Raw genomic sequence first — 13491 nt, forward strand, 5'->3', positions numbered from 1 at the left:
CCTCATTTTTGTTTTCTGGTGAGTCACACAGTGCTGTTTACTTTAGGGCATTTTTGTTTCCCTTTTCCCTTTACTGTGGGGAGGGTCTCTTTGCTAATCTGCCCCATGTCCTCTGGGACGTGCCTGCTCGCAGGTGGCTGTCCAACTTTCACTGCACTCCCCTGCACTTCACTGTGGCACTTCAGCTAGGTGAGGCATCTCCCTCACTGTTGATTTGTCCTAGCAGGTGTCTGTAAATGCCGTTAGCAGCCTTGGTAGGGTGCCTCTTTGGCCTGCATTTACATGAGAGAGTTTGGGATCTAATTTTCCCAACATTTCAGGGTTGGCGAACCAGACAGTAGGGAGTTCCAGTTGGGGATCCTCCTGGCCCTCCTCTAACCTGTCCTCACTGTCCTTTTCGTCGCCTTCCTCCCCAACTATGTGACAGACCTAGGCTTGTCTATCCCCTTTTGTTTATGGCAGGGGTCCCACACAATCCACCAGCACTCTGCTGAATATTTCCCCAAAAGCTGGTATGGGAATTATGGGTGCAGCTTTTATTGCAGGTTGGGGCTTCCCCACAACCTGGCATGTGTAGCAAGTTTTACAGAATTCCACCACATCTTTGTGGAGTTTTGGCCGGTCAAAATGCTGTCTTATGCAGGCTTGGCTTTTTTATACACCGACATGCCCAGCCATTGGAAGTTCATGGGCCATTCTTAGTATTTCTTTATGGTACCTCGGCACCACCGCTATCTGGTGAACCACTGTCCATTCTTTTTCCTCAGATCTATGAGGAGGTCCCCACTTCCTCATCGGCGCCTTACTCTTTAAATAGTAGTACTCGGGGGCTACCTCTGCCTCAGTTTCAGTTTGGGCAGTCTGTGCTAACATCTTTAATATTGGGTCGGCTTGCTGAGCCTGAACGAGGGAAGATTTGTTTAACCCATCCTTTGGGTCCTCTAACTTCCCAAAAAAGGTTTCAGATAACCAGACAGTAGGGTCATCAGTCTGCAGTGCCAGTTCAGCCTCCTCTGATGGAGCTTGTTTAGCCAATGGCCGAATCAGCACACAGTCAGGGAAAATGCCAGGAACCTTCTCCTGCAACTGTTCTGTCTCCCTGACCTCTTTCGATCTCTCTAAAACTACTGGGGAGGCTACCCACTTTGCCCCCACCAGATCATCACCCAGGAGCAGGTCGACCCCATTCACAGGTAAGCTAGGGACGATCCCCACGGTTACCAGTCCTGAAACTAGGTCATACTCCAAGCACACCCGGTATAAAGGTATGGGCCTATACTGCCCTCCGATACCATTCACTAACACTCTAGCATTCACTACACTCTCTGGGGAAAAGGTTATGCCTTTTCCCAGCAGAAGGGATTTGGTGGCCCCTGTATCCCCGAGTATGACTATGGACTTGCTTGCCCCACTCGAGGTGTATGGGGTCACTTTTCTTCAGTATGCAAAATCCTGGTAACCTTCAGGGGTTTTGTTAGAATATCCCACACTCACAATAATATGTTTACTGAGTCTTACTGCAGCAGTTAAAATCACAGCCTACTCTGCTGTGCTTTCCATCAAGGCCCCTTCTCCTGCACTGGTCTGGTGTGCCCTGATTAATCCTACAGATTTTCCCCATAACTTTCAGCAGTCAGCTCAAAGGTGACCTATCTTGTTACAGTGGAAACATACAGTTCATAGGTGATCAAATGGCAGATATCCATTCACCAAACTCAGGAAGCAGGAGACAGTCTGTGATCCACAACTGTTTTATTCCCAATCCACAGTTCAGCACAAATGCCAGTTTTCACTCTTTCCTTCTGGATTAACTTCCTGTCCAGAAGTATAAACTAATTGGGGAAAAACCCATCCCTTAAATACAAGCTGCAATGAGCATCACCTGCTCTCTATTAACTCTGAAGTAAGTCCTGGTTAATTAAAGGGACCAGCATTTTCAACATTGTCATTAGGGTCTCACTCCTGCTCTCAGTACCATCTTTTTTGGCCTGAGGAGGGCCCCCCCTGTGTGTCCAACTTTCCGGTCTCACCCAGAGCTGCTGAGGCTCCTATCACCCTCCCACCTTTTATCATTTTTGGGGTTATGGGGGTGACTAGGGAAGGGTTTCCCTTGGGGTATGGACTTGTGTACAAGGGTAAATTCATCAACCAGAATTGTGGCCTGCTTGGCTCTTTGAACCTTTTGTTCCTCTACGTGGATTTTAATAGAAAGGAGAAGTGAGTTTTTAAACTCCTCGCTAAGGAGCATCTCTCTGAGGTTTTCATATGTGGGCTGTATCTTAAGTGCCCTTAACCACTGGTCAAAAGCAAGCTGCTTAACTCTTTCAAACTTGAGGTAAGTTTGGTCAGGCTACTTTTGGAGGGTTCAGAATTTCTGGTGGTATGCTTCCGGTACTCGCTCAAATGCCCCCAGGATAGCAATTTTAGTAATTTCATAATCTGATGAACTTTCATCTGGCAACAGTGAATAAAACTCATGGGCTTTTCCTGTTAGCTTGCTTTGTAACAACAGAGTCTAGCTCTCTGCCAGCAATTTCAGCTGTCTTGCAAGCTTTTTAAAAGTGACGAAAAATGCTTCCACATCCCCCTCATTGAACTTTGGAATCAACTGGGAGAACTTTAAGAGCTCAGCACACGGTCCTGAGCTAGGGGTAGCTTCCTCACTAGTCATGCATTGGGTGTACTGGTACACCCCCTAGTTAATTCAAGCCATCTCAGCTCTCATTCCTCTTCCTTCTGAAAAGCTCTCTTTTTCCTTTACTTCCCTTTTTTTCCCCTTTCTTGATACTCTCTCTACTCTTTCTCTCTGGAATTCTAACTCAAGTCTTCACTGTTCTAATTGTATTTTAGCTAACATTACCCTGTCTGTTTCTGATTCTGACCCTGTCTCTGAATCTTCAGGTTCAATTGAAAAATGGTTTGCCACAAGTCTTAGGATTTGGATTTCCGAGCTTTTGAACAGAGAGTAATCCCTAACTGCCCAGCTACATTCCTCAACTCTTCAATAGAGAGGGCATTTAGCCTGTCCCAAGTTACTTCAGTTTGGCTTAGGAAGGTACTGACCTCGAATGTGGACATGTTAGTACTCTAGCAGCAAAAACCACAAGAAAACCTATATCGAAGTTTTAAAAATTTTTTATAGGGATCAATTTGGTTTCCCACTTCCAATTTCTCATTGGGTTACGATCCCTGATGAGCCCCCAAATTTCTGTTAGGGCCAAGTGAAGACAGGGTCACAGTTGCACCTCTTGCCCTTCCTCAGGGTTTATTCCTTTTAAACAGTGGTTGTGCTTACCAACTCTGAGTATTTTACCTTTTACCTTGAACGTGATTGTCAAAGAACCAATCGGACAGGTTTTCTTGAGTTTAAACAAGAAAGAGTTACGTTTTTTTACCCTCAACAAGCTAAATCCGATCAAAAATAATAAAAAAAAGTGCTACACATTCATGCACACATTCACATGAGGATCACACACACACAAATAGATTGCAAAGTGGAAATTAAGTTTTTTGGTTGGTTTAAGTCCAGAGTTAAGTCCAAAGTTAAATACACCGTCGATGGTGTTGGATAATTTGGTGGTCTTCCGGCTCAAGTTGTATTCTTGAAGTCCTTGGTTGGTCAAAGTGCACTTTGTGGCTGACCTGCTTTGCTCAGGGTTTTCTTAAAGGCAGACTGGTAGATGGATCTCTTCCCCTGGTCTCTGGTTGTTGCAGTCTGTAGGCTTGGTGGGTCCACAGTCACAGACGGTTTTCAAACTTGACGTTTCCTGGAGAAAGAGAGAGAGAGGGAGAAAGAAAGGGAGACACATAACCTTCCCTGCTGCTGCACATTCAGTTACTGCTTGTCTCTTCTCTGTGTCTAGCAAAACTCTCAGTTTTTTCAGAGATGGACTGGCGAGCACATGGTTCTCTCAATCCTCTTTGTTTTTAGTGAGATTGAAAGTCTAAAACTCAAAAACCCTTCTCAGGTGGTGTTGTCAGTGTTTACTCCTGGAGGGATATCTCCAGTTATGAATGCCTCAAGATGGCTTTGAATGTCCCGCGAATGAGGGTGATCTGGATAATCTACTCAGTTAACCAAAGCATTGTTCTGGCTGGCTTTTTATTAGACTTTTGTCTCCAGTTCAATCTCCTGGTATTTCAGATGCAAATTGCTGTGGCCATTTTGGCCATCTGTTTTTTTGTAAAGTTAACTAGTATTTTTTCCATTAAAGGTCTAATGTAAGTTTCGAACCGATGACATTAATATTTCTCATTTGGCATATAGGATTTTCTTGACAGACGTTATAGCATGGCACTTAGAAAAATTCAAGGTAATCAGGCAGTGTCAACATAGTTTTGTGAAAGGGAGATCATGTTTCACCAACTTATTGGAGTTCTTTGAAGAAGTAATATGCACTGTGGGTAAAGGGGAAGCAGTGAATATACTGTACTTAGATTTCCAGAAGGCATTTGATAAGGTGCCACATCAAAGATTATTGTGGAAAATAAAAGCTCATGGTGTAGGGGTAACATATTGGCATGGATAGAAGATTGGATGGCTAACAGGAAACAGAAAATGGTAATTTTCTGGTTGGCAAGATGTAACAAGTGGTGTGACACAGGGATCAGTGCTGGGGCCTAAACTTTTTACAATTTATATAAATGACTTGGATGAAGGGACCAAATGTATGGTTGCTAAATTTGTTGATGACACAAGGATAGGTAGGAAAGTTAATTGTGAAGAGGACATAAGGAGGCTACAAAGGGATGTAGATAGGTTTAGTAAGTGGGCAAAGATCTGGCAAATGGAGTATAATGTGGAAAAATGTGAAATTGTCCATTTTGTCAGAAGTATAAAAAAGAAGCATATTATCTAAATGGTGGGAGATTGTAGAGCTCTGAGATGCAGAGGGATCTGGGTGTCCTAGTACATGAATCACAAAAGGTTATTATGCAGGTACAGCAAGTAATTAGGAAAGCTAATAGAATGTTATCGTTGATTGCGAGGGGAATCGAATACAAAAGTAGGAAGGTTATGCTTCAGTTATACAGGGCATTGGTGTGACCACATTTGGAGTACTGTGTATAATATTGGTCTCCTTATTTAAGGAAGGATGTAAATGCGTTAGAGGCAGTTCAGAGAAGATTTACTCGACTAATACCTGGAATGGGCGGGTTGTCTCACGAGCAAAGATTGGACAGGCTGGAGTTAAGAAGTGTAAGAGGCGACATGATTCTTTTCTTTTCTTTTGGGCCTCCTTATCTCGAGAGACAATGGATACGCGCCTGGAGGTGGTCAGTGGTTTGTGAAGCAGCGCCTGGAGTGGCTATAAAGGCCAATTCTGGAGTGACAGGCTCTTCCACAGGTGCTGCAGAGAAATTTGTTTGTTGGGGCTGTTGCACAGTTGGCTCTCCCCTTGCGCCTCTGTCTTTTTTCCTGCCAACTACTAAGTCTCTTCGACTCGCCGCAATTTAGCCCTGTCTTTATGGCTGCCCGCCAGCTCTGGCGAATGCTGGCAACTGACTCCCACGACTTGTGATCAATGTCACATGATTTCATGTCGCGTTTGCAGACGTCTTTATAACGGAGACATGGACGGCCGGTGGGTCTGATACCAGTGGCGAGCTCGCTGTACAATGTGTCTTTGGGGATCCTGCCATCTTCCATGCGGCTCACATGGCCAAGCCATCTCAAGCGCCGCTGACTCAGTAGTGTGTATAAGCTGGGGATGTTGGCCGCTTCAAGGACTTCTGTGTTGGAGATATAGTCCTGCCACCTGATGCCAAGTATTCTCCGAAGGCAGCGAAGATGGAATGAATTGAGACGTCGCTCTTGGCTGGCATACGTTGTCCAGGCCTCGCTGCCGTAGAGCAAGGTACTGAGGACACAGGCCTGATACACTCGGACTTTTGTGTTCCGTGTCAGTGCGCCATTTTCCCACACTCTCTTGGCCAGTCTGAACATAGCAGTGGAAGCCTTACCCATGCGCTTGTTGATTTCTGCATCTAGAGACAGGTTACTGGTGATAGTTGAGCCTAGGTAGGTGAACTCTTGAACCACTTCCAGAGCGTGGTCGCCAATATTGATGGATGGAGCATTTCTGACATCCTGCCCCATGATGTTCGTTTTCTTGAGGCTGATGGTTAGGCCAAATTCATTGCAGGCAGACGCAAACCTGTCGATGAGACTCTGCAGGCATTCTTCAGTGTGAGATGTTAAAGCAGCATCGTCAGCAAAGAGGAGTTCTCTGATGAGGACTTTCCGTACTTTGGACTTCGCTCTTAGACGGGCAAGGTTGAACAACCTGCCCCCTGATCTTGTGTGGAGGAAAATTCCTTCTTCAGAGGATTTGAACGCATGTGAAAGCAGCAGGGAGAAGAAAATCCCAAAAAGTGTGGGTGCGAGAACACAGCCCTGTTTCACACCACTCAGGATAGGAAAGGGCTCTGATGAGGAGCCACCATGTTGAATTGTGCCTTTCATATTGTCATGGAATGAGGTGATGATACTTAGTAGCTTTGGTGGACATCCGATCTTTTCTAGTAGTCTGAAGAGACCACGTCTGCTGACGAGGTCAAAGGCTTTGGTGAGATCAATGAAAGCAATGTAGAGGGGCATCTGTTGTTCACGGCATTTCTCCTGTATCTGACGAAGGGAGAACAGCATGTCAATAGTCGATCTCTCTGCACGAAAGCCACACTGTGCCTCAGGGTAGACGCGCTCGGCCAGCTTCTGGAGCCTGTTCAGAGCGACTCGAGCAAAGACTTTCCCCACTATGCTGAGCAGGGAGATTCCACGGTAGTTGTTGCAGTCACCGCGGTCACCTTTGTTTTTATAGAGGGTGATGATGTTGGCATCGCGCATGTCCTGGGGTACTGCTCCCTCGTCCCAGCACAGGCATAGCAGTTCATGTAGTGCTGAGAGTATAGCAGGCTTGGCACTCTTGATTATTTCAGGGGTAATGCTGTCCTTTCCAGGGGCTTTTCCGCTGGCTAGGGAATCAATGGCATCACTGAGTTCCGATTTGGTTGGCTGTATGTCCAGCTCATCCATGACTGGTAGAGGCTGGGCTGCATTGAGGGCAGTCTCAGTGACAGCATTCTCCCTGGAGTACAGTTCTAGGTAGTGCTCAACCCAGCGGTCCATCTGTTTGCGTTGGTCAGTGATTATGTCCCCCGATTTAGATTTGAGGGGGGTGATCTTCTTGATGGTTGGCCCAAGAGCTCTCTTCATGCCATCATACATTCCTCTGATGTTTCCGGTGTCTGAGGCCAGCTGAATATGACTGCATAGGTGTTGCCAGTAGTCGTTTGCGCAACGCCTAGCTGTTCTTTGTGCAGTACTTCTGGCTGCTTTAAGTGCTGCGGATGTTAAATCGCTGGGGGCTTTCTTGTAGTTCAAAAGTGCAATGCGCTTAGCGGCTATGACAGGTTCCAGCTCTTCATTATGAGATTGAAACCAGTCTGCATTTCTCTTCGCACTTTTGCCGTAGGTGGTCAAAGCTGACTCATAGATGGCGTCTCTGATGTGGGCCTGGCTGGCTTTTTATTAGACTTTTGTCTCCAGTTCAATCTCCTGGTATTTCAGATGCAAATTGCTGTGGCCATTTTGGCCATCTGTTTTTTTGTAAAGTTAACTAGTATTTTTTCCATTAAAGGTCTAATGTAAGTTTCGAACCGATGACATTAATATTTCTCATTTGGCATATAGGATTTTCTTGACAGACGTTATAGCATGGCACTTAGAAAAATTCAAGGTAATCAGGCAGTATCAACATAGTTTTGTGAAAGGGAGATCATGTTTCACCAACTTATTGGAGTTCTTTGAAGAAGTAATATGCACTGTGGGTAAAGGGGAAGCAGTGAATATACTGTACTTAGATTTCCAGAAGGCATTTGATAAGGTGCCACATCAAAGATTATTGTGGAAAATAAAAGCTCATGGTGTAGGGGTAACATATTGGCATGGATAGAAGATTGGATGGCTAACAGGAAACAGAAAATGGTAATTTTCTGGTTGGCAAGATGTAACAAGTGGTGTGACACAGGGATCAGTGCTGGGGCCTAAACTTTTTACAATTTATATAAATGACTTGGATGAAGGGACCAAATGTATGGTTGCTAAATTTGTTGATGACACAAGGATAGGTAGGAAAGTTAATTGTGAAGAGGACATAAGGAGGCTACAAAGGGATGTAGATAGGTTTAGTAAGTGGGCAAAGATCTGGCAAATGGAGTATAATGTGGAAAAATGTGAAATTGTCCATTTTGTCAGAAGTATAAAAAAGAAGCATATTATCTAAATGGTGGGAGATTGTAGAGCTCTGAGATGCAGAGGGATCTGGGTGTCCTAGTACATGAATCACAAAAGGTTATTATGCAGGTACAGCAAGTAATTAGGAAAGCTAATAGAATGTTATCGTTGATTGCGAGGGGAATCGAATACAAAAGTAGGAAGGTTATGCTTCAGTTATACAGGGCATTGGTGTGACCACATTTGGAGTACTGTGTATAATATTGGTCTCCTTATTTAAGGAAGGATGTAAATGCGTTAGAGGCAGTTCAGAGAAGATTTACTCGACTAATACCTGGAATGGGCGGGTTGTCTCACGAGCAAAGATTGGACAGGCTGGAGTTAAGAAGTGTAAGAGGCGACATGATTCTTTTCTTTTCTTTTGGGCCTCCTTATCTCGAGAGACAATGGATACGCGCCTGGAGGTGGTCAGTGGTTTGTGAAGCAGCGCCTGGAGTGGCTATAAAGGCCAATTCTGGAGTGACAGGCTCTTCCACAGGTGCTGCAGAGAAATTTGTTTGTTGGGGCTGTTGCACAGTTGGCTCTCCCCTTGCGCCTCTGTCTTTTTTCCTGCCAACTACTAAGTCTCTTCGACTCGCCGCAATTTAGCCCTGTCTTTATGGCTGCCCGCCAGCTCTGGCGAATGCTGGCAACTGACTCCCACGACTTGTGATCAATGTCACATGATTTCATGTCGCGTTTGCAGACGTCTTTATAACGGAGACATGGACGGCCGGTGGGTCTGATACCAGTGGCGAGCTCGCTGTACAATGTGTCTTTGGGGATCCTGCCATCTTCCATGCGGCTCACATGGCCAAGCCATCTCAAGCGCCGCTGACTCAGTAGTGTGTATAAGCTGGGGATGTTGGCCGCTTCAAGGACTTCTGTGTTGGAGATATAGTCCTGCCACCTGATGCCAAGTATTCTCCGAAGGCAGCGAAGATGGAATGAATTGAGACGTCGCTCTTGGCTGGCATACGTTGTCCAGGCCTCGCTGCCGTAGAGCAAGGTACTGAGGACACAGGCCTGATACACTCGGACTTTTGTGTTCCGTGTCAGTGCGCCATTTTCCCACACTCTCTTGGCCAGTCTGAACATAGCAGTGGAAGCCTTACCCATGCGCTTGTTGATTTCTGCATCTAGAGACAGGTTACTGGTGATAGTTGAGCCTAGGTAGGTGAACTCTTGAACCACTTCCAGAGCGTGGTCGCCAATATTGATGGATGGAGCATTTCTGACATCCTGCCCCATGATGTTCGTTTTCTTGAGGCTGATGGTTAGGCCAAATTCATTGCAGGCAGACGCAAACCTGTCGATGAGACTCTGCAGGCATTCTTCAGTGTGAGATGTTAAAGCAGCATCGTCAGCAAAGAGGAGTTCTCTGATGAGGACTTTCCGTACTTTGGACTTCGCTCTTAGACGGGCAAGGTTGAACAACCTGCCCCCTGATCTTGTGTGGAGGAAAATTCCTTCTTCAGAGGATTTGAACGCATGTGAAAGCAGCAGGGAGAAGAAAATCCCAAAAAGTGTGGGTGCGAGAACACAGCCCTGTTTCACACCACTCAGGATAGGAAAGGGCTCTGATGAGGAGCCACCATGTTGAATTGTGCCTTTCATATTGTCATGGAATGAGGTGATGATACTTAGTAGCTTTGGTGGACATCCGATCTTTTCTAGTAGTCTGAAGAGACCACGTCTGCTGACGAGGTCAAAGGCTTTGGTGAGATCAATGAAAGCAATGTAGAGGGGCATCTGTTGTTCACGGCATTTCTCCTGTATCTGACGAAGGGAGAACAGCATGTCAATAGTCGATCTCTCTGCACGAAAGCCACACTGTGCCTCAGGGTAGACGCGCTCGGCCAGCTTCTGGAGCCTGTTCAGAGCGACTCGAGCAAAGACTTTCCCCACTATGCTGAGCAGGGAGATTCCACGGTAGTTGTTGCAGTCACCGCGGTCACCTTTGTTTTTATAGAGGGTGATGATGTTGGCATCGCGCATGTCCTGGGGTACTGCTCCCTCGTCCCAGCACAGGCATAGCAGTTCATGTAGTGCTGAGAGTATAGCAGGCTTGGCACTCTTGATTATTTCAGGGGTAATGCTGTCCTTTCCAGGGGCTTTTCCGCTGGCTAGGGAATCAATGGCATCACTGAGTTCCGATTTGGTTGGCTGTATGTCCAGCTCATCCATGACTGGTAGAGGCTGGGCTGCATTGAGGGCAGTCTCAGTGACAGCATTCTCCCTGGAGTACAGTTCTAGGTAGTGCTCAACCCAGCGGTCCATCTGTTTGCGTTGGTCAGTGATTATGTCCCCCGATTTAGATTTGAGGGGGGTGATCTTCTTGATGGTTGGCCCAAGAGCTCTCTTCATGCCATCATACATTCCTCTGATGTTTCCGGTGTCTGAGGCCAGCTGAATATGACTGCATAGGTGTTGCCAGTAGTCGTTTGCGCAACGCCTAGCTGTTCTTTGTGCAGTACTTCTGGCTGCTTTAAGTGCTGCGGATGTTAAATCGCTGGGGGCTTTCTTGTAGTTCAAAAGTGCAATGCGCTTAGCGGCTATGACAGGTTCCAGCTCTTCATTATGAGATTGAAACCAGTCTGCATTTCTCTTCGCACTTTTGCCGTAGGTGGTCAAAGCTGACTCATAGATGGCGTCTCTGATGTGGGCCTGGCTGGCTTTTTATTAGACTTTTGTCTCCAGTTCAATCTCCTGGTATTTCAGATGCAAATTGCTGTGGCCATTTTGGCCATCTGTTTTTTTGTAAAGTTAACTAGTATTTTTTCCATTAAAGGTCTAATGTAAGTTTCGAACCGATGACATTAATATTTCTCATTTGGCATATAGGATTTTCTTGACAGACGTTATAGCATGGCACTTAGAAAAATTCAAGGTAATCAGGCAGTGTCAACATAGTTTTGTGAAAGGGAGATCATGTTTCACCAACTTATTGGAGTTCTTTGAAGAAGTAATATGCACTGTGGGTAAAGGGGAAGCAGTGAATATACTGTACTTAGATTTCCAGAAGGCATTTGATAAGGTGCCACATCAAAGATTATTGTGGAAAATAAAAGCTCATGGTGTAGGGGTAACATATTGGCATGGATAGAAGATTGGATGGCTAACAGGAAACAGAAAATGGTAATTTTCTGGTTGGCAAGATGTAACAAGTGGTGTGACACAGGGATCAGTGCTGGGGCCTAAACTTTTTACAATTTATATAAATGACTTGGATGAAGGGACCAAATGTATGGTTGCTAAATTTGTTGATGACACAAGGATAGGTAGGAAAGTTAATTGTGAAGAGGACATAAGGAGGCTACAAAGGGATGTAGATAGGTTTAGTAAGTGGGCAAAGATCTGGCAAATGGAGTATAATGTGGAAAAATGTGAAATTGTCCATTTTGTCAGAAGTATAAAAAAGAAGCATATTATCTAAATGGTGGGAGATTGTAGAGCTCTGAGATGCAGAGGGATCTGGGTGTCCTAGTACATGAATCACAAAAGGTTATTATGCAGGTACAGCAAGTAATTAGGAAAGCTAATAGAATGTTATCGTTGATTGCGAGGGGAATCGAATACAAAAGTAGGAAGGTTATGCTTCAGTTATACAGGGCATTGGTGTGACCACATTTGGAGTACTGTGTATAATATTGGTCTCCTTATTTAAGGAAGGATGTAAATGCGTTAGAGGCAGTTCAGAGAAGATTTACTCGACTAATACCTGGAATGGGCGGGTTGTCTCACGAGCAAAGATTGGACAGGCTGGAGTTAAGAAGTGTAAGAGGCGACATGATTGAAACATATAAAATCCTGAGGAATCTTGACAGGGTGGATGTGGAAAGAAAGAAACTAGGGGTTGCAATTTAAAAATAAGGGGTCTCCCATTTAAGACAGACATGAGGAGAATTTCTTTCTCGTGAGTCTTTGGAACTCTCTTCCGCAAAAGGCAGTGGAAGCAGAGTCTTTAAATATTTTTAAGGCAGAGTTAGATAGACTCTTGTTAAGCAAGGAGGTGAATGGTTATTTGGGGTAGGCAGGAATGTGGATTCATGGTTATAATCAGATCAGCCATTATCTTATTGAATGGCGGAGCAGGCTCGAGGGACCGAGTGGCCTATTCCTGCTCCTAATTCATATAAGATGTTAAGTTGAGGCCTTGTCCATCTATTCCAGTGGTTTCATGGCCATTAAAGATCCCATGGCACAATTTAAAGAGCAAGGATCTTTTGGTGTCTTGGCTAATGTTCTCATCTCAAACAAATGACCACAAATGCATACATTAATCCCTTATTTGTGGAACCTTGCTGTGTGAAAGGTGACTACATTTTCAAAGCAATTGATTGATTGTGAAGTGCTGTGGGATGCCCTGAAGATGTGATAAGGCACTATACAAATGCTTTGTTCTTTTGTTTATTTCTTAAGTGGGCAAGACCTTTGCTGTGCAGGAACACAACAACAACTTGCATTTATATAGCACCTTCAATGTAGTAAAACATCCCAAAGCACTTCACAGAGGTAAAATAGCTGCTACACAAGAAAGGTGTGTTACTATTACTGTGCTTTTACTGGGGAAGATATGAAATCATGTTTGGACAGACTTTTAACCAGGGAAAACTTTGAAAATGTCGGTTACTGACTACAAATGTTGCTGTAACATACATACAAGGGAAATAGTAATATGTACGTGTAATGTAGTTATATATTTTTTAGTTACAATTATGTCTTGGGTTATCAGAAAATAAATTTTTATTGAGTAATTACAACACTATCAATCATTCTTCAACAGCGCAATCATTGAGCACACAAACAAAGTTATATTTCTGGAAGACGATGACGTTGCTGCAACGGACAATGGTTGCCTCTCCATTCACCGTATTGAAAGATCAGTGGGTGATTTGGCATCACGAGCCATACACACTCTGCAGATGGAATTGCATCAAATAATGAAAGGTGAGAATAGCGTACAACTCTAGTTATAAACCCAAGTAGAAACCAGTGAGCAGAGATCTGTATATTTGTTGCAGTATGTCTGTACTGAGCTCTGCTTTCTCTAATAAGGCAGAATAAATTCATCTCAGCTCACATCAGTCAATTAAATAAACCTGTATTTTACTTGCACCAGCAGTATACTGGACTGGAATTCCCTGGATTGGCTTTCATGCTGTAATGCTGAAATACTTTTATTACAGTCATGTCTAATATTGTAGTAATAAAGC

At 44.6% G+C, this 13491-nt stretch overlaps 1 protein-coding gene across 1 annotated transcript in view; it reads left to right on the forward strand.

Annotated features, from left to right (window-relative positions):
- The window catches only part of LOC137375616 (glutamine--fructose-6-phosphate aminotransferase [isomerizing] 2-like), an 87450-nt gene that overhangs the window by 46503 nt on the left and 27456 nt on the right, over positions 1–13491 (forward strand). The window contains exon 10 of the mRNA XM_068042992.1: positions 13062–13225. Coding sequence (XP_067899093.1) covers positions 13062–13225 — 164 coding nt within the window. The remainder of the gene's footprint in view (positions 1–13061; positions 13226–13491) is intronic.

Source organism: Heterodontus francisci, chromosome 12, assembly GCF_036365525.1.
Source record: "Heterodontus francisci isolate sHetFra1 chromosome 12, sHetFra1.hap1, whole genome shotgun sequence".
Lineage (NCBI taxonomy): Eukaryota > Metazoa > Chordata > Chondrichthyes > Heterodontiformes > Heterodontidae > Heterodontus > Heterodontus francisci.